The 20,106-nt window shown below is 50.7% G+C and overlaps 9 protein-coding genes across 9 annotated transcripts; 7 read left to right on the top strand and 2 right to left on the bottom strand.

Moving 5' to 3' along the window:
• Positions 1–436: 436 nt before the first annotated feature.
• Positions 437–3,699, top strand: M438DRAFT_392764 (uncharacterized protein; the record flags this gene model as incomplete). The annotated part of the gene is made up of 8 exons (XM_029909096.1): positions 437–1,448; positions 1,506–1,732; positions 1,789–1,975; positions 2,025–2,070; positions 2,131–2,182; positions 2,240–2,350; positions 2,399–2,532; positions 2,734–3,699. The coding sequence occupies 8 exons, from the start codon at positions 437–439 to the stop codon at positions 3,212–3,214; spliced, it is 2,250 nt and encodes a 749-aa protein (XP_029760804.1). The 3' UTR covers positions 3,215–3,699.
• A 168-nt stretch (positions 3,700–3,867) lies between these two features.
• On the bottom strand, positions 3,868–6,127 carry M438DRAFT_335383 (uncharacterized protein; the record flags this gene model as incomplete). Its single annotated transcript, XM_029903802.1, has 2 exons — positions 3,868–6,018; positions 6,074–6,127. 2 exons carry the CDS (start codon positions 6,125–6,127, stop codon positions 3,868–3,870), a joined length of 2,205 nt encoding a protein of 734 aa, XP_029760803.1.
• A 287-nt stretch (positions 6,128–6,414) lies between these two features.
• Positions 6,415–8,207, top strand: M438DRAFT_345729 (zinc-binding dehydrogenase). The gene is made up of 3 exons (XM_029905515.1): positions 6,415–7,325; positions 7,473–7,530; positions 7,580–8,207. The coding sequence occupies exons 1-3, from the start codon at positions 6,783–6,785 to the stop codon at positions 8,047–8,049; spliced, it is 1,071 nt and encodes a 356-aa protein (XP_029760802.1). The 5' UTR covers positions 6,415–6,782; the 3' UTR covers positions 8,050–8,207.
• A 404-nt stretch (positions 8,208–8,611) lies between these two features.
• M438DRAFT_345728 (uncharacterized protein) lies at positions 8,612–10,932 on the top strand. Its single transcript, XM_029905514.1, has 3 exons — positions 8,612–9,211; positions 9,321–9,404; positions 9,456–10,932. Exons 1-3 carry the CDS (start codon positions 9,096–9,098, stop codon positions 10,537–10,539), a joined length of 1,284 nt encoding a protein of 427 aa, XP_029760801.1. The 5' UTR covers positions 8,612–9,095; the 3' UTR covers positions 10,540–10,932.
• Positions 10,933–11,497: 565 nt separating this feature from the next.
• Positions 11,498–12,149, top strand: M438DRAFT_345727 (uncharacterized protein). Its single transcript, XM_029905513.1, has one exon. The coding sequence runs from the start codon at positions 11,737–11,739 to the stop codon at positions 12,061–12,063; it is 327 nt and encodes a 108-aa protein (XP_029760800.1). The 5' UTR covers positions 11,498–11,736; the 3' UTR covers positions 12,064–12,149.
• Positions 12,150–12,169: 20 nt separating this feature from the next.
• Positions 12,170–14,300, bottom strand: M438DRAFT_397256 (uncharacterized protein; the record flags this gene model as incomplete). Its single annotated transcript, XM_029909299.1, has 4 exons — positions 12,170–13,194; positions 13,248–13,403; positions 13,457–14,111; positions 14,166–14,300. 4 exons carry the CDS (start codon positions 14,298–14,300, stop codon positions 12,260–12,262), a joined length of 1,881 nt encoding a protein of 626 aa, XP_029760799.1. The 3' UTR covers positions 12,170–12,259.
• A 255-nt stretch (positions 14,301–14,555) lies between these two features.
• Positions 14,556–16,053, top strand: M438DRAFT_274064 (uncharacterized protein; the record flags this gene model as incomplete). Its single annotated transcript, XM_029900683.1, has 3 exons — positions 14,556–15,554; positions 15,613–15,841; positions 15,908–16,053. The coding sequence occupies 3 exons, from the start codon at positions 14,556–14,558 to the stop codon at positions 16,051–16,053; spliced, it is 1,374 nt and encodes a 457-aa protein (XP_029760798.1).
• A 921-nt stretch (positions 16,054–16,974) lies between these two features.
• M438DRAFT_355512 (uncharacterized protein) lies at positions 16,975–17,710 on the top strand (the record flags this gene model as incomplete). The annotated part of the gene is made up of 3 exons (XM_029907038.1): positions 16,975–17,178; positions 17,241–17,552; positions 17,609–17,710. 3 exons carry the CDS (start codon positions 16,975–16,977, stop codon positions 17,708–17,710), a joined length of 618 nt encoding a protein of 205 aa, XP_029760797.1.
• Positions 17,711–18,581: 871 nt separating this feature from the next.
• Positions 18,582–19,295, top strand: M438DRAFT_273367 (Alg14-domain-containing protein; the record flags this gene model as incomplete). Its single annotated transcript, XM_029900631.1, has 1 exon — positions 18,582–19,295. The coding sequence occupies one exon, from the start codon at positions 18,582–18,584 to the stop codon at positions 19,293–19,295; it is 714 nt and encodes a 237-aa protein (XP_029760796.1).
• Between the last annotated feature and the right edge of the window lie 811 nt (positions 19,296–20,106).

Genomic DNA, 20,106 nt, shown 5'->3' with positions numbered 1-20,106 from the left:
GACTGCAAAGACAGCATCGGTCATGTATCATCAATTTTTATAAACTATTGTCAGCCTCCATGGTTAGTAGAAGCAGCTGCGATGGGCTCGCGCCTTCCAACCTTCCACATGCATGGAAAGCAACACCTGTAAGTCGTGAAGCCAAGGCTGTACTCTTTCCATTGGCGTTGAACATCTCCTTCTCAATTACATGTTTTGTACCAGCAAGCAGCGCTTTACTGCAGGCCTTTCGTTTGAGCATCTTCAGAACACCGCAGCCTATTTTCTGTGCCTTTTCCTTTGTCAACATCATTGAATCGACGGCTTTCCACTTTCCACTCGCTTCTGTGTATCTGTATCTGGTGCGATGGATGCAGGCCAGCGTGACAAGGGAAAAAAGCCAGTCTTCACGATCGAACGCGGGAATCCACCCGGACATCAAGGATGGCCGCCGGGCATGAGGCCTCTTTCAGACATTCGAGAGCTCACGGAACCAAGTTTAGTTGACGCCCTCGAAAAGAGACCGTCTGCGAGCGTCCATCGCCAACCTAGCATTACCAGGCAAAGCTCGCTTAGAAGAGGCCCTTCGTTGAAGCGTGCTGGCTCAGTCAGGATCGTCGAGCCAATTGGGAGCTCCAGCTCAAGTTACAGAGAAGATATGATGGCATCAGAATCAACCATCGACACACCGGAAAGTCTGCGAGATGGCTCAAGTCTATACAGTATACCTATCTCGAGCATACCCGCTCGGCAATCTTCCAACATCCGAGAACGACCGAGACATCATCGAAGTACAACATCCAGGTCATCCCCTACTCCCCTCCAACGGAACGCCAGTCGCACAATTCCATACCGAGGCACAAGTCATTCTCCGGTCAAGCAAGTTAGAGCCCGCTTGGACGCTGTAGGGTCTGACACCTCGAGACGAGTACCGTCTGGGACATTTATCCGCAATCCAGTTCCACGCGACATACTCGAGTTCCCTACTCATCGTCATCCTCGCATCGGCGTCGATTTGCAGATAGGAGCACCTCTCTTTGTTGGCGGAGGCACAGTCGAAGGCTATGTCAGAGTCATAGTCGACGAGGCAGACAAACCACGAAACAAGAAGAGCCTGACACTTGGAAGGATAGCGGTAGATCTTGTCGGAACCGAAGAGACGTCGAGCAATCGCAAGGCAATCTTCTTATCTTTGGGTACAGAGCTGATCGACTCGACTCATCCACCTCCTCGTAATATGGTAGAACCACAAGACTTTCCGGACGATGATTGCTTTTGGTCTCTCATACCCTCTTTCACCAGTCTACCATTCGTCATCAGCTTGCCCCTGGACACAGGTCCTCCTCCGTTCCATTCAAAGCATGCTCGCATCCGGTTTGTGCTTTGTGCAACCGTTTTGATCAAAGACGGAGGCAGACAATATTTGGTCCGATGCTCTGAGGATATTTCTGTACTACCAACATATGACCGTATGTGCATCCCTTCGGGTCAGACCAGCAAAACGCAAGCTGACAGTCCAGCTACAGCAGAGAAGGCTTTGAGATCGTTGCCAAGTCCGCTGACTGCCTCCGACGAGCAATCTTTCTCACGGTCCGGTCTGCTTGAGACAGCAAAAATAACGGCGGGCCTACATCGACAAGTATGGGTTAGCGGTAGCAGCATTTTTGTCGACATCCACATTGCCAACGGTAGCCGCAAGACTATCAAAAAACTTGAGTTGAGCTTAGAAAGGGACATCTTGTGTTACAGACATGTAAGACCTCTAGTTCGATAGTCGTAGTTATGCAAACGAGTACTAATATTACATAGGCAGCAGCAGCTACTCTGGAACAATCGGCCAGTCAAGCCAGAATATTCGAGAGCAACGAACGATCAATATTGAGCAAGCATACCATGAAGCAAGGTGCAAATGGATGGACTGGTGTTGAGGCATATGGATCCATCACAAGGACGTGCGACCTTGAGATACCAAGAGGACACGCTACTGTGAAATGCGGTATGTTTTTCGCAGTAAGATCTGCTTCTTGTACCTGACCCGCCCTCAGGCAATTACTTCGAGGTCCGATATTTTCTCAACATTACCATTGGCGGGTCTCGCACGTAAGTCTCAAAGAGTCGAGTTCGTTGGTCGTCTCTGAAACTAAGCAGAAGCTTTCACAGAAAGATGTTGTCTGTTCAACTACCCATCATTGTCATTCACATGGTAAGCAAATCATGCTGCCACGCATGCTTTCTGCGAATATGCCTAACGTGGAAACAGAATTCGTTAGACGTCCTCCCAAACTCAGTTGCACAGGTTGCTGCAGCGATCGAAGAGAAGCGCTCACATCATCGCAGCCATAGACGGACCGCGTCTCAAGCCTCTGCCCAAGTTGCTCAAACTTCTGCTTCGCCGGCTCGAGCGGTCACTACAGTTCAGTCGAAACCTTCTCGATTGCAAGGCCGTGCATTTGCAGCCCCAAGACAACAATCCCTGGAGCGTATGCGTGCCTCAGCAGCAGACCTCAGACAGCTCGAAGAAGAATTGGAATCTTCACCACGAAAGCATCAAATGTCCAAGCGACTTGCCGACTCCAAGCAGCCTCAGCGCAGCAAATCAGTTGGGAAAGAAAACTCGAGAGCAGGTAACACAAGGATCGTGTCGCGGCCAGCACGAGAAGTTCACAAGCAACCGAGCAACCTAGCCATGGGTGGTATCAGTGTTGGAAGCTACACCATATTCAACCACCACAACTATGACAGTGCCAGCGGCAGTTCATCCAACAACGGAATGATGGAGTATATCACGCCACCCTCGAAGCGCAAAGAGAAGTTCTTCTCCTCTCCTCTCAGAGGCGAGGGCAAGAACGTAGGCTCAGCTCTCAAACATGTCCGCAGTATCGACAGCTTCCGCAGTCACAAATCGACGACGACTAGATGGCGTGACCACTTCGGCAAGGATAAGGAAGGTCCACCACCTCGACCTCCCCCTCCTCCACCATCTGGTCCTATCACAGAGACCAGAGCCATGATACAGCAACAACATGCGTCGGCACCATACATGCTAGGACTGGTGAACTCAGCACCACTCAGGCCGAACAGGAGCTCCCTTGACCAAGGGATTAGAGATCAGCGAAACGAACACATAAGGTTGCCCGACAAGAGCAGATTTGAGTTCAAGGCTGTCACGAGAAAGAGCAGTGGATTAGGCTTGAAAAGTTGGCTCGGAGAAAGATTGGGTCGTTCGAGTCACTGAAGATGAGCACGAGAACGATGTTGTCGTTGAATCCAAAGAAGGGAGTGTAGGAATAAGGAGTTCGAAGGGCAACGTGAGCATTCATGTTAAAGTCGGAAGGTTAGCTATGTTTAGCAAAGCATGGCAACACGTACACGATCACTGTATACCTACTCGAAGCCATCTGACGACATTCTCACCATTCCACATTGATTCAACACCATTCAGATGGCAGATGGGAGACACGCAATGGAGAGGAACACAGTCAATTCTGATTGATCATGTACCAAAAGAACAAAAACTACGCCGATCCCCATGCTGCTGGCTTGACCAGTAAAAACGAATGCTTTGAAGATAATATGCACCCAGTGTTCCCTTGCCCATAGCGCCCATTCTCTCATCGAAGCCTGTAACTCCTGATGGGGAATTCAAAACGCCACCTTGATGCAGTTCGCATTCGCAATATTACAGTTGTAAAACAACACTCCCCTCTCGTCGCCAAAAGAACAGAAAGACCGGAAAACAGAGAAACATCGAAAAGCAGTAGTCGTAGTGTCGTGTGTGTGTGTTGTGGGAATAAAGTATACAGAAAGGAGGTCCGAAAAAGGCGCGATAGAGAATACGAAAAAGTGTCGAGGCTGTGTTTAAGCCTCGAAGGGGGTAGAGATGTTCAATCAACGTCTCTTGGGTGTAGCAAGAGCGGCAAGACGGGCTGCACTCAACATACCCGGACGCTTCTCCTTGGGCTTTGATGTGTAAGATTTGGGTCTGACGCCAATAGTGGGAATCTTCTTGACCGGTGTCTTTGCGGCAGCAGGGGTAGTGGTCGAAGGACGAGAAGGTGCAGGGTTGTCCGATCTGGCCTTCTTTGCGGGACGGTGGTCTGCATCGTCGTCGTTTTCCTTGTCGCTGGTCGTGGTGGCTGTGGCTTTCAAGTCATGGGTATCGGCTTTGCGCTTTTGGCCAGCGGCGGAGGGAAGTTCGGGAGAGTGTTCGACGGAGCGGATAGAGGGCTTGACTTCCTGAGAGGTGGTACGACGAGGCGATGGGGCGAAGGTAATAGCTTGCGCACCAGCACGGAAGGTGAAATCGTTAGGCGCACCAGCCATGGTCATGCGACGATATGCCTTCTTGGGCCGGTCGTCCTTGTCAGAAGTGTTAGGCAGGGTGGGGTAGGTAATGGAAGACTTGTCGTCAGTCGTGGAAGGTGGTGAAGAGGCCTTGGTGGGAGTGTCGGGAGACTCATCAGCTTGGTCGAGAGTCTTGGTTGAAGCAGAGAAGTCGACGTGCTTGATGACAGGGCAAGTCTTGGGTGGGCGTGGAGGCGCGGCTGTATCGGCGTCCGAGGTAGCGTTGGGAGGAGTGGACATGTGGGTGCCGTTGGCAAGCTTGAATGGATCGTCCGAGTACAAGCGTTGAGGAGTGCGGAGGATAGACTTGACAGGAGATTTACGCAGCAGGTTGAAGCGGGCAAACAGACTAGGCTTTGCCGGTGTTTCCTGCTGAGCGCTGTGAATGGAGCTCTCAGGCACCGAGATTTTGGCGGGTGAACGAGCGAGCAATGGTGTCTTGTTGGGCTTCTCCTTGTTTCCATCCTTGTCATCAGGGCCTTGTGCAGCGAGGAAAGTCTTCTTTGCAGGGGAGCGAGCAAGGAAGGGAATCTTGGATGAAGCATCAGGGGACTCGGGAGCATCAATCTGGACCTTCTGAGGAGAGGCATGCTTGGCCGGGCTACGACTGAGCAAAGGGCTCTCGGGTGCTTCGGGTTCGAATTGAGCAATGCGTTCAGCCATGGTCGACTTGACCGGAGACTTCATTGGGGACTTGGAGAGGAGCTGTGCACGCTGCTCCTTCTGTTGTTGTTGAGCCTGCTCTTGTTGGACACTTGCGCTAGTCATGTTCAGTCTAACGGGACTGCGCTGGAAAGAGGGGATCATGGTGGTACGACGGGCGGATTGGGCAGACTTGAGTATCGACTTCGGAGGTTTGACTGAGCGCGGCGTCATCTGCGATTTCATGGCGCTCTTAAGTGACGGCTTGGGTGTAGCATCAGGGCGCGAAGTAGCCGTGTCGTCTTCTGCAGCATGCTTGACACGCTTGGCCGGGCCTGCCTCAAGGTTGCCGCGCGATGAAGGTCGAGGCAGCGATGTGGATGAGGACGACGAAGGACGCTCGAGCTCGGCTTTGGAGGGAGAGCGCTTGAGTGCAGACGGGGCAGTCGGGGCAGACGGCTTGTCGGTGGCTAGCGGTCTGTTGTCCTTGTTTCGGAAGGCCGAAGGGTGATCGGCAATCGAGTCCATCTTCTTAAAGGCCTTCATATGCACGTCGCTGAAACGGCTGACCTTGCCCGAAGGTGTGGCCATCTTGCGCCCCAACACATCGCTCGCCGAGGGTTGGCCCTTCTGTGTGGCCTGCATCTCGATCCTGATCTTGGCGGCTTCTCCCCTGGTCTCCTCCATCAAGGCGCGTGCCTGCGGGCTCAAGTTGAGAGTAGGACGTTGGAAGGTGAAGCTAAAGTCGGGGGCGTTGTCCATGATGTTGTTTGCGGCTTTGGGGGTCTTTGTGGGAGTCTGCTGTGTCGTCTTGTTGCTGCTGAAACCCAGCCATCGTGCTTCGTCAAGAGGTTTGGCGGTGCTCATTTGGTACTTCTGCGGATGCATTTCCTGCATGCTGGGTTGGATCGGGGTGCCGTCGCGGGGAGTCTGGGCGGTTCTGGTAGGTGTGGGCTGCGGCTCCTCATGTTCATCGACGGCGGATAGCTTGGGGGCAGTTCGTGGAGTCTTGATGGCATCGCTATCGACACCCATGTCTGAAACTCTCTGCGCCTGTTCGAATTGTCAGTCTGGAGCTCTGCGGGGGCCGAGTCGAAGTCGAGCTTACCTGTGGCGTGGTCGACTGCTTCGCGCGGATTCTGGCCGAGGAGCGTCGTGCCATTGTTGCTATGTGAGGTGGAGATAGTACGACAGAAGATGATGGTACAAACAGAACGACCCGACTGCCTTGCTGGAGTCGACTGGTACAATCTTGGACGTTGGTCTGGAGTGTCGATAGCAAACGCTTGGCCGATTTTTGACGTCGAAAAACAACAACAATGACGCGGGTCCTAAGCAACAGCCCGCGCACAGACCCTTGTCCTACGTTTCGGCTGTGAAACAAAAAGTAAAAATGCTGAAAGAGAGCAATAAACTTTGTCACACACCGCTATGGAAATGCTCGAAATCTCATGCTTCGCAAGATTGGCCAGCCGTATGACGCTTTTCCATCTGCTATACGAATGCTTCTGGCACCTAAGGTATTACTGAAACACTCCTTGTCTCGCCATTATTCTATCATCCGCTTTGCGACCGACAAGTTCTGTTCTAGAAGAACCCTAGAAGTAGCATTTACCTAACTCGCTACTCCCTACTACCACCCGACTCGATCTTTGTGACAAATTTGGCGTTGGCGATGATCTCTGAATCATTTCTCCAGACGCCCAGCTTCCAGAATGATCTAACATCCACCAATGCTTCATAATCAATTGCCCTGATAAGACAGGCTTCCTTTTACGCCTTCAGAGACTCTCCCGTAATTCATACACAAATTCAAGATGGCTCAACCCACCCAATCCAAGCAGTGGCTCACCAACCAAGATGGCGTCGACAAGATTTACCAAGGAGAGGCAGCCATTCCTCAACCCGGCGAGAAGGAGGTTTTGGTCAAGATTCACACCGTATCTTTGAACTATCGCGATACTGAGGTCTGTGATGGTGGATACAACCATCACAAGAGCATTGGTGGAGAAAACAAGGCCCTCGTTCCTGGATCTGACATGTGCGGAACTGTTGTCAAGGCTGGACCTGGCGCTTCCTTGAAGGAAGGACAAAGAGTCTTATCTATCTTCCTCCAGACTCACCAAACTGGTCAGGTGCAGGAAAGCGACATGGCTTCCGGTATGGGATTGCCTCTGGAGGGCGTGCTCCAGGAATACCGTGTTTTCCCCGACACTGCTCTTGTCACTGTGCCCGACTACCTCAGCAACGAAGAAGCTGCCACATTGCCAATCGCTGGCACCACAGCATTCATGGCCATGAACTGGATGCAGCCCATGGGCAAGCCTATCAGCAACCCCGAAACCACCGTTTTGTTCCAGGTACGTAGAATAAGACACTTATATCACAAGCCAACAGCCCTGGTCTCAGCCCCGAGATTTGTTCAATCGCACTCTTACAAGGCGATAGTTGTACATGGCTTCGTGATGGTATGTGGTGATTCGCAGAAGCTATACTGACAGATGCAGGGTACCGGTGGTGTTTCGATCAGCGGTTTGCAAATCGCAAAGGCATGCGGCCTTAAGGGTAAGTGCCATCGTCGGTCATCCCAGACTTTCAACTGACCTTTGACAAGCCATCGTTACCTCATCCTCGGACGAGAAGCTTGAGAAGGCTCGTGAGCTCGGAGCCGACTACACTATCAACTACAAGAAGTTCCCCAAATGGTCCGAAAAGGCCATGGAATTCACCAAGGGCAAGGGTGTCGACATGATCCTCGAGTGCGGTGGTGCCCAGACTGTGCGCCAAAGTTTCGACTCAATCGCCTTTGGTGGCCTGATCTCGAGCATTGGCTACCTCTCGGGGAAGCAGGACACCGAGAGTGATGCGCTTAACATCAACGTCTTGGCCTTGAGACGCAATGTCACACTCAAGGGCCACATCAACGGCCCCAAGGACAGATTTGAGGAAATGTTGCAGCTTTACGCTCAGAAGGAGATCCATCCCGTGGTGGACAAGGTGTTCAGTTTCGATGAGACAAAGGATGCCATGCAATACCTTGCCAAGGGTGGTCATTTCGGCAAGGTCGTCATTAAGATCGCATAAAGCTAACCAGTAAATAAAAATTGATCATGCATAATCGCTTGCCGTTATTATCGGATAAAAATGAAGGCTGGCTTTGCTGGAATGTAACAGCTGCAGCTGCCTGTACAGCTGTACACCGCCTCAAAGCTCCGGCGGCTGCTTCTCACAAGCATCTGGACAATTGAAACTTTGAGCCTTCGAGTTGAACGTCCAGCGGCATGTCCGAAGTGTGGTATAATTTCAGTACTGATTCATTTCTTCTTCGCGGTTGTTTGTTTGTTTGTTGTCGCATGACGTCTTTTGTGTTGGCGAAAAATCAGGCTGTGGGGAGAGCAGACTCCTGAATACTCCTTGTTGTACAACAGTATCAACGGTCAATAAGGCGTGGCGCTGCACAAGCGGTAGACGATTACCAACAGGAGGGACTGGCAACGTGCATTCAATGCATGATTATCGCTCGCTCCAGCAGGAGGCCAATGGCCCATGTGCTTGGTCAATAATCGGTGGGTGAGTCTGCTGTGCGCTACCGTCGGAATGGCTCCCAGGCTCGTTGCATTGACAGCGGACGGTTGCCTATCACGGAGCAAGAGAATCTCGGGGAATAGGTGGCATGCTGATGATTCGATGTTTGGTCCGGCAGGTGATGAGCAGGGGTAAGGCAACCGTCGCGACTCGCGGGTGTCGGAGAGTTCAGATTTGGCTCAGATTTGACAGATTTGACGTTCGGTCGCACCTGCCCTCCAGCGAGATTCATTCTTGCTGAGCCCTCAGGCAGGTCATTTACCACAGAAGCTCGCCTTAGGGAAACACGCGGGCATATGACTGACGATGTTATATTTAATCACTGCAAACCCACGTGCCGATAGCCCAGGGCTCGCTTCCGTTGTGTTACACAGCAGCAAACAGCGGTTGTCCTTGATTCCTTCACATGAAGCTTAAAACTCCTTGCAGCAATCCTCACTTCCAGATAGTGTGCCAGTTTCTTGAAGTGAGCTTTGCAACGGCCTCTTCTCCACTTTCACCGTTGGTGTTACGAACGCTTCGATTCTTCTTCCTCTTCGTCTTCCATGTCGATACATATATCGCCATCGAAGCCCACGAAGACCATCGACACCGACATTCTCGAACATTACACAATGCTGAGCACCGCATCTGCATCAGAGGCCCCGCCCTCCGGCTTTGAGTAAGTCCAATCTATCTCCTGCTTGCACGCATAAGTTGCATCCAGCCTTTGCACCCTTTTGGTGACGTACCTGAATGGCTTGATCTAGTTGCTGACTATACATGCACAGAAGAAAGTTGAGCACTTCAATCCAGCGCCTTCGAGCCAATAGTGTCTACCATGAACGCACCTTCGGATCTGGCGAGCTTTCCAAGTACGATCTACGCGCCCTGGCTGAGAGATCGTCACACTCATACATATCCAGGTCCCAGCAGTACATCCACAGACTCAAGGCAATTAACCGCCGTGGTGGCCATAATCTCACCAACGACGAAGCCCGCTTCTTCCTCTCATTGCCCGACAAGATCCGTCGTCTTCACTTCACCAGACAAGAGAACATTCTGATGCGGGCCGCTTGCGAGTTGCAACTGTCCAAGGACAGCGGCATTCCTCCTCCTCTTCCCAGATCTTGGACCGACGAACGCGCCTCAAGCAGCCACAGCTACGCCAGTTCCTTCCTCAGCCGCAGAACTATGGTCGAGCCTCCATCGACTCCGACCACTTCTGATGGCGGATACCCTTCAGCCACCAGCAGCCGCACTTCGTCTCGCCCACGCACCCAATCGGTTGTTTCCTCCAACGCCTCCATCCTGCCTTTCAACCCACTGGCTTGCCATCCTCCCCGCACTTCCAGCATGACGCAGAGTCCCTTCGACTACACAAAGGTCATCAGCAAGACCCCCGAAACTCCAGCCCCAGTCACTAGACAATACCTGGACCCCAAGACCAGAGAGATGATCCGCCGCTGTACTTCCTCCCCCGAGGCTTTCGATGAGGTTATCAATTTCGGATATGCTACCGACGAGGCTGCTCCCGTGACCAAGCAACACCCGAGCTTTGACTACGAGTTCGACGAGGATCTGAGCTCGTCTGATGGCCTCTCTGACGATGACGAGGACGAGGATTACACTCTCGACTCGGACGACGAACCTTGGACCCCTGGATCTGACGATACCATGGCCACCAGCTGGGACTTCCGTTCGCCTTGTCCCCCAATCCAGCGCTTCGATGGTGGCTACTTCCGCACTCCCAAGGAACGTCCCATGACTCTGCGCGTCACTTTGACCAAGCCTGAGAACAGATCAGCCATGGATGACTCCCCTACTCGTCTCACCAAGACTGATCAGGAGGACCTTTCAAGCCTGAAAGTTGAAGACCCTCTTGCACTCGAGCGACTCACTTTCTCGGATGATGTCACTGGAATGTATGGAGCCTTTGCCGTCAGCCCCACCAAGGACAGCAGCAAGGTGAAGAAGTTGTTGAAGAGACTGACATCTCCCGCCTTCTAAAAGACTACTGTAAATGAAACACAGTCTGGTGGGAGCTGCCTTGCTCGCAACGAGCTGTAATGACTACAAGAAAGAGAAGAGAAGAGAAGATGAAAGACGCACAGCAAGGAAGAAAAGAGCCTCAATCCAGCACAAGGGGCCAAAGCAGCATTTTTTTCGCATTCATGTTTTAACGATCGGTATACCCCCACCCAACAAAGGACACAACAACAACACAAGGACAATGGGCGTTTTCTGTTATTTGCTTTTTTTGCTTATCTGCTTTTTATTGTAAAGATACCACATTCAGCGCAGCGAAGGGGAAACCGGAATAAATGGGAAAGAAAGGAGAAGAATTTATGGCTACGAATACCCCCCAAATGTCACTCATCGCTTTTTGAGACAACTACTCTGCTTTTCTACCTTTGTCATCAAATCTTGTCTTGTGTTCATGTACAAGTGCGCGAAGTGACTGTGCTAAGACATGAATTTTCTGCAGTCGCATGACTATACCTCCGACACATTCTCACTACAGACGATTCATATTCTATACTCGTAAAATGCACAACCGTTGATTGCTACATTTCAACGTGTATAGTTCATGCAATGCAAAAACGTGGATAGCATAGCTTATCTCTCAAATGGCATATTCTTATACAACTGCATCAATATATCTAAAGGAAAGTACGGCAGTAAACTTTCCACTTTCGCCAAACGGGTGAACGGGTTCGCAAAAGCTGAACTCCTCCCACAACCGCATCCCGTTCGAACTTCCACAGCGTTTTCTCGCCACAGGAAAACCTACAGTATCTAACTTTCCTACCGGCCGAACGATCAACTATAATTCTCCTTACATATATACTCGAACGAGTAGATTGTTGAGGGTGTTCGACCCGTTGCGTGTGTAAAATCGTTCCGTAAGTTGGTTGTTGCATTGCGTGTGGCTTGCAGATTTCCCTTCAAACCAGCACACCATATCTCCGTGTCTCTCTCTATCTTTATTTCCCAAAAGTCTGGTAAATTTCCCGAGTCTGGCTGCCTAGTGCAACACACGTGTATTTTGGAGATGAGATAGAACGACCAACGAACAACGACCATGTGTGCGTGGAAGGTTTGTGTGGCTTTTTGGCTTACTGCCTTCGTTCCCCTGCTTTTGTGCTTTCCCTGGCAACACATGTGGGGATACGGAGGGAGTGTGCGTGTACTGTGTTTGTTGATATGGAGGATTGTAATGATGAACGATGGAGGATTGATATTTTTGATTGTGTGGCAGAACAGGAGTCTCCGAGGATAGGTGCCGACATGATAGATTGGAATCTGAGGGGAAAGGTCATTTTCTTTGGACTGGCTTTCGTGTTCTGGAAAGTTGGGTCGAGTTCAGATGTGGTGATGATTCTGCATGTCTTTGCTCACGGTGCGATGCGTGATGATTCGTCGCGCCTGGAGGTGCTGGTTATAACATATTGGAGGTCTAGGAAATCTTCATGCATGGCCTGCGAGTCGTGGTCTTCTTCTGGCGACACACATCGCCTCTGTACTCTTTAGCATCCTCTCAGATGGATAAAAGTCTTCATTAGACAAGGCGGATGTATTTGTAGAGTAGGTACAAATTGCCTGTCAAACGACGGTTCACAAGTGCCAGCATTCGATGGTTTGCTGCAAAGGAAGTCATCAATTTCTATCTATGATATATGTACACGTTTTGAAAGCTAGATGAAAATCATCTAAAGGTAGTCAGATGCTACCACATGAATCTCTGCGTTTTACCAGGTTCTTGTGGCCACTCAAAGCCCCAGTTTAAGAAGATGTAACCCACAGCAGAGTTGATGGTTACGAACCATAGCGTCTCTAGATAGAGCCTATGATCATGCTCGGCCCACAAGACAATGTACAGCCAGTTAGTCCAGCTCTGGCGATCGATGTTTCGTCGTTCTCTTTCTTTGTTCCACCACTGCTTCCAATTTTTGTGTGTCGGTCTTGCTATCAACGAAGCGCCAGGATGCGATTGTGGGACGCGAAGTCGCCACATAATCCAGGGTAGAATAAAGTAGCGAGGCTCCACTAGAGGCGCGGTGATGAGCTGTAGAGCGGTCACACCTATCCAGACCATGACGAAGCTGATCGTACTGCCTTCACCAAAGGGCGCATCATTGAGGCGCAGGATCTGGTGTTGCTCCTTGTTCTTGGTCTTGGCCGGATTCCCCTCGGTCTCGTTGTCTTGCGATGCGGCGCCCTCGCCATCATCCTTCTCGTCTTCTTTGACTTGAAAGATTTGAGCAGGTGCACCGAGCGCTTGAAGGACCGACCAAGCACATGACATGTAGACCGGGATGACGAGGTATTTGATAGCCGGATGTGCGAGTAGGTAGCGGAAGACATAAAAGGTAAAGTGTCTGTTGTCGGCAAGCGTGAATGGGTGTACAATGGTATTAAATCTGATTGTGACGGCAATGATTGCAATGAACACGAAGAGGACAAGCGATCGAGGGAGGAACTTGCGTCTGCCGAAGATAATGAGTGGCTCTATCATGGCCATGACCGGAACAGCCGCGAAGATGGCGAGTAATCCCTGAGCGAAAAATGGATAGGTAATTCCGAAAGAGAAGAAGGACGTATAAGCCCACAGATAGAGCATCTGAGGCAAGTGTAGTGTAGCAACATGGTTAGATTTGTCACCTGGTGAGAAGATGTCAGTATTTTGGCCGATAAGAACATTTTAGGTGACCTACCGAGTACGACACCGCCATTCCAAAGAACAAAGGACCCGAAGAGTGCGAGCACAAGAATGTAAGGCCATACGAGTCGGACAATCCTGAGTAATGTGCGAGGGAAGTACAAAGCACGTAATGCTAGCGTCACGATGGACATGCAGGTGAGCCAGAAATCTTCTTGGAGTCAGCATAAAATTCTGGTAACAGCGATTGTTGAGAAGACCAACCATTCAGAATAGCATCACGCATCTGAGGGTCGTAGAAGGTGGCGTTGGCCCAAGCCTTCAGGATGACAGACTTGCCATCGCCTGGTCTGAGGGATTCGACGTCGCCGTGTAGAGCGCCGAGTCCCAGAAGGGCGATAGGGAACACACCAACCCAGAAGATATTTGTTTGGCGGAACGAGAGGGAGACCAGGGCCAGGAGAATTGATACGCAGGCCTGGAAAAAGGTACACGGACCACGAGAGTTGCTTTCCAGGAGATGTCTCGTGAACAAAAGAACACTCAGAGTTGAAGCGACGTCGGTGTAGTATAGGGCACAGAAGAAAAACAGAGGTGGGAACAGGCAGATGTTGAGAGCGGAATGAATCTGCTGTGGACACAGAGTGGTCGACGGCAGGAAGAGAGTCGATTTTTGGCCAGGAAGTTGCTTCCCAGAGCGCGGAGAGACGGGAGGAGCAGTGTGAAGAAGGAAGAAAAAGATGGCAAAGAGGGAAAGAGCGTTCACGAATCTCAGAGCATCCAGATCACATCGTCCGGTGATTTTATAGAAGAGGACAGAAAGAATGTAAAGTCCAGGTGGAGTTGTTATTTTTGGGTCCCAGTGCCAGTAGTTTCCATTACAATATTGTTGGACTTGGCCGACATGGAAAACTTCGTCCTAGATGTGTTAGGTCGGGGGCAAAGACAGGGATTCGTCGAGATTTTGGCATACAAGATACGGCTCGCGGACTTGTTTGGAGACAACAGAGAACCAGACAGCAATGGCACACGGCAAGGCAACAAGCGACAAGACCAGTGGCACAGAATTGTGGGCTATGCGCTCGTCATATTTAGTCCTGTCTGGCATGGCGATGAATGCTCAGGTTTTGGTGGAACCAAGACGAGGGATGGAACAGATCAACATGGACTTTGCCAAGAGGGCAGCCAAAAGTTGAGATGAAGCTCACCCCACGTTTGGATGTCAGCGACGTGATGGGCGGCTCGACCGTTGATCGCATTTATTAGAGAGCGAACCGAGGCGTGTGATACCTACGTCCAGAGAAGCATTGTCGTGTATGAACCACCGTATATCGGCCTAAGACTCTGGGGGTATGGCCCTGCTATGAACGCGCTCAACATCCTATCGGGACTGAGTCCTAGTCCTGCACCCACGCCTCCGGCCACTCCGTCCCGCTCGCGTACAGGCAGCACCAGCAATGACGACCACTCGCACTCGCACTCGCACCCCTCGCCCTTTGGAAAGCCTTCCTATTTCGATTCCTTCGACAGTCCTCCTGCCTCGCCGACCACTTCCTCGCCAACATCGCCATGGCTCCTTCCGTCCCGCATAGCCTCAATGCTCATAGCCGCTCTGAAGGCCATCCTCAACTTCGTCATCCTGCCCTTCCAGTACCTCGTCGCTGCCTTTTACGACACAGACGGCAAATTCTCACTCCTCATACCAATGCGATCCATGCGCCGCTTGTTCTCTCCTCAACCCGGTGAAGCCACAACCGATCTTCCACCCACAAAGCCACAGACACGCCCGCGGGGCACCTCTATGGAATCCACCGCTTCCTCAATACTCTCCGACTCTGACGAATCTCTTGCTCCCTACGACAAAGGTCCGTCCAGTAACACTCGCTCAAAGTCCTCGGCTTCAAAGGACGAGATAGCCCCTGCCAAACGTTCTATTCGCATCAAGCTGCACAACAACGAGGACGCCCTCCGCCGTAGACGTCAACGCAAGCCCACAGATGCAGACAAGTCCGAACAAGATAAGGTCGCCGCTGTCGCAAACTCGTTGAAATCTCCCTCCAACTCGGCCGCCACAAAGCTCAAGTACCCGCGAGCCCCTGCCCCTCCACGCCCGCTCGTTCCTAGGCGACAACCCTCCTATGTCATGACTTATAATCCCGACCCGCCAAAGAAGACCCTCATCATCGATCTGGATGAGACCTTGATTCACAGTATGGCCAAGGGTGGGAGGATGAGCACTGGTCACATGGTCGAAGTCAAGTTCCAGGGTCCTATAGGAGGGAATGGCATGGTACTCGGGCCCCAGGTACCTATCTTGTACTACGTACACGAGCGTCCATATTGTCACGACTTCTTACGCAAGGTAACATTCCACGAGCTATCATCCTCTGGTCCTTCGATACTGATAATGTCATTTTCAGGTTTGCAAGTGGTATAACCTTATTGTTTTCACTGCATCAGTACAGGAATACGCAGATCCTGTCATCGACTGGCTGGAACGCGAACGTAAATATTTCAGCGGCAGATACTATCGTCAACATTGCACTTTTCGCAATGGCGCATACATCAAGGACTTAACACAGGTCGAACCCGATTTGAGCAAAGTCATGATTCTCGACAACAGTCCTATGAGCTATATATTCCATGAAGGTGAGTCGGACCTAGGCCCTGCTTTTCGCTTGACACTATGACATTGTCTCTGACCAATTTCGGTAGACAACGCCATCCCGATAGAAGGCTGGATAAGCGATCCCACGGATAACGACCTTTTGCATCTGGTTCCCTTGCTAGAAGGCTTACAGTACGTGACGGATGTACGTGCTCTTTTGGCATTACGGCTTGGACAAGCGGAACGGGCATGATCATCTTTCTTTTTCAATGCATTATGTTGAGCGATTTGGGTTGATACTTCTTCATTCTGAGGCGCAAAAGAGGTGTAGTACGCCTTCCAGGACTTGGGGTTTTTGGTTATACTGTAATTATCATGTTCGAGTGTGAACATGAAACACACACGTTTCTTCCCTAGCCAAACAAGCACTTCTGGCGTCCTTTTAGCGTCTCGTTCGTGTCTGCGGGATGTCTAGAAGTGCCACCTTTTTCGGGGCCATGCAGGGGTCACTTGGACGCGATCCAGATATATCCGACTCGGTGCACATGGAGGAAACAACATCTCTTACAGTACCACGATCCTGAAGAACGAGCCGAGCTTCATTGCTACTGATCTACGGCCGTAGCATACCATCCTGACAAGACTCAACTGGCAGTTGATGGTTGTGATTCCTTGCCTTGGTCTGCCTTGTGACGTCTCCCAAGAAATAACAGCCATCTTCAGACCTTTACTAAAATCCTTCGCTTCATCCTGCTCGGTCACACAAGTCACATGTCGCCTAATTAAAGGCAGAATAGAGCCAGCCAAGGCTGAGTAACCGAGAATGAGGCACGGTCGTTCTTCCTTTGTCTTGTTTCTTCAGGCACCCCGGCAAAGGATGCTGAACGTCGAACCTATGTTTACTTTACTTGGTTTAGTGTCTTTGACGAAGGATGCGGGAGGCAGAAGCCAATTAATTTTTCAGGCACGCGTCGAGACACTGTATAGATGCCGAACTTGGATTCTTAGCGTACGGCGCAGCTGTCTTTAGCTGAGAGAAGGAGCAATCCTGTAACTCATATAGCAATCTCTCCTTCCACTTCTTGTTGAACGTATCTTCAATCCATAATCCATAATCCATTGCACCAAGCACCAAATCGATACTACCAATTCTCGCCATCAATCTAGTATCACGATGCGTTCTTCTATCGCTCTCCTAGCTGCTTCAGCTCTTGGTGCTCTTGCCCAACAGTCGACTTCGACCACATCTCTATTCATCGGTGGACGTGCTGCCCCCGGCCAATCATACGCTGGCTCCGTCGTCTCTGTCGGTCCCAGTGAAACAATCTACGAAATCGAGTGCACCGCGACTGAAGCTTGCGGCACCCTCCCAGTTGCTGTAAGTACCCAACAACCCAACGCATTGATGATGATGTACAACGAACTAATCCACGACTACAGCTAACCATGACTATCGGTCCTTCAAACCTCAACTTCGAATTCGCAACCACAACCTTGGGTGTCGAAGCTTCAGCATCCGAATCCTGCAAGATGGACGGAACTACCTCTGCATCGTGTGATATCGCATTTACAATTGAAGCCGGAGCTACCCGGACTGCTCTTACTACTTCCCTCATTCTCACTGGATCGCAGATGGCTTTGATACCTATAGAACTGACTGGAGGACTGGAGAAGTTGGCTGCTGCTACTGGCTCCGCTGTCTCTACAGCTTCTGGCTCTGTCGGAGCCGTTTCTGCTTCAGGCAGCGACTCTGTGAGTATCATGACATACCGTACGGTTGCAGCACGTATACTGATACTTTAAAACAGGGCGCATCCTCGATCATGGCAAACGGCAGAGGTGGTGATGTTCTGGCATTGGTCATGTTCTCGGCTATTTCAGTATCGGTCGGTGCCCTCATGATGTTGTAAATCTGATCAGACGGTCGGCTACTAAGCAGTCATCAATGTGGCGAGATCAACGCGCAGTCAGGAGTGTATGATGTCTTTACGATCCAACCATCAGCGAATGGATATGGAGTTTATGGCCAGAGGGTATAATTTTGTCTGAGTACCTGTAATCCTCGAATTGGAACTCCTGCGTCTGCATGTACTGCAACGGTTGAGGTTTATAAGTAGACTGATTCTGTCAGCTATAGAGACATGAACTGTTGTCCGTTTTGTCTTGCGTCCTCAATCTTATACAGTACTTTGCAACTCGAATATTGCAAAGCAGGAAAAGAGGTAAAGGAATATAGCGAAACAACTATTTCTGATCATTTGAAGGTATTTTCTCCATGAGTCTTACGATTTCCATGCTACGATAGTTCAGATCGGAGCAGCGTCTGTCACAGACTTGTTTGTTACGCCTGCCCAAGGTTTCTCTGCGGTCGCAGGGTGTTTGGCTATTGCGTGCTTGACCGGCAAGAAGGAAAACAGGCGTCAAGTAGGGGTAAGCCATATCGAATGTCCAAGAAGGTTTCTAGTATCCCTCAATATTTGAGAAATCGAAATACAGTATGGGTGCTGTTTAGAATTGTAAAGAGAGGGAAACAATTGCGTTGATTGCTGGCAACGGTTGGACTTCTTTCACATGTCAAGTTCTCCACAAAATGTTGGCTGTCCCTTTGACCTCCTCCCACAAGCAGCGATTGATGGACAAGCACATTGATACAAACATGGAACTATTATAAGAGTGAAGACATACAGGAACGTTCCCTGTTAGAAAAGCGTCTAGGCCTTTTGGTGCCCCTCTCTCCCCATCGACATTAACATCAACATCAACATTAAGCAGTCAACAACCATGGCTCTACTCAATGCCCCCCTTCTCGCAACCCTCGCAACGATCGCCCTCTTCGCCTTTCAATATCTGACCCTACGACTTCTCTCGCTGGCTCCACACCGTCGCCCTCCGCCAACACCTCGCGAGCGCGGCACACCAGCCCACCTTTTGATCGTCCTCGGCAGCGGCGGCCACACAGCAGAGATGATCTCCATGCTCCGTCGCAGCAACGTCACCAAGTACTTCACCCACCGCACCTGGCTAGTTTCCTCCGGCGATGGCTTCTCCGCCGCATTCGCCAAAGAATTCGAGCAAGAGCTCGGGGAAAAGGCAGGCACATATAGAGTCGTCGAAGTCAGGAGAGCGAGAAAGGTACATCAGAGTCTGCTCTCAGCACCCTGGAGTTGTCTCTTGTGTTTGGGAGATTGTTTGAAGCTGCTTCGACCTTCTCTTGATGGACAATATGGCTATCCGGATCTGATTCTCACCAATGGCCCTGCGACGGCGACGATACTGGTCTTTGCGTCTGTACTTCTACGCTTCTTGGGTTTACAAGGAAGACAAGGCAGAGGCGAGATGCGCACAATCTACGTTGAGAGCTGGGCGAGAGTCAAGAAACTCAGTCTGAGTGGAAGATTGCTTTGCTGGGTCGTAGACCGCGTGCTAGTGCAATGGGAGCAGTTACAAGGCGCTGGAGCTGGAGGACGAGCCGAGTTCAAGGGTGTCCTGGTTTGAAGCCATTACGAGGACATGGTACAAAACGGGACATGCCCTCCAGCCAATCTGCCCCTCGAACCTCGAGCCTTTTGTCTATAGATCAGAGAACGCCAGCCAGGTAGCCGCTACGTCTGCCTGGTCAGCCCACACCACGCAAGACTCAAACATCTAAACAACCGCAAAGCTGCATGTTTTGCGCAGACACGACTCAACCGGACACTATCTGGCACACGCGGTACAAAGCACTATGCCTCTGCGAGGCAATCACCGGTAGTCGAAAGAACAGGCACAATGTGGAAGAAATGCCATTCACATATACTGCTATTTCCAGAAAACAGAACGACGCACGCAAGAAAGTCACGCGAGCGGCGGCTTCCTTCCTTGAAACATTTCTCTCTGTTTCTGTCCACCTCCTCCTTCCACCACATCGAAAGAAAAACTCCCAGATTTAGAAACAAGGCCACACCGGCAACAAGGTCGAAGTTAATTAGAAATCTCGGGGCGCAAAGGGAGTGAACAAATTATCTTCGAAGACAGGAGAAAATCACAGGGGCAATTGTCTTGCAAGAACAATCATTTTAAAGCAATTGGAAGTATGATCCCAAAAATGGTACCACAACACTGTAAACAAGATTAGTCAAAGGTCAAAATCGAATGAAAGTAGAAATCACATACCCCATGGCCAAACTGGTCACAATTCCCAAAGTTGCCTTTCTCTTGATCTTCTCCTTGCGAAGTTCAATTTCGGCCACACGTTGTCTTTTTGCTGGGCGCTCATCGATCTCTATAGGAGCGACTGCAGCAGAAGACCCGATTGTGTCGAACTCGG

Source organism: Aureobasidium pullulans (assembly GCF_000721785.1).
Source record: "Aureobasidium pullulans EXF-150 unplaced genomic scaffold scaffold_9, whole genome shotgun sequence".
Taxonomy (NCBI): domain Eukaryota; kingdom Fungi; phylum Ascomycota; class Dothideomycetes; order Dothideales; family Saccotheciaceae; genus Aureobasidium; species Aureobasidium pullulans.
This window is presented reverse-complemented; position numbering and strand designations above follow the sequence as displayed.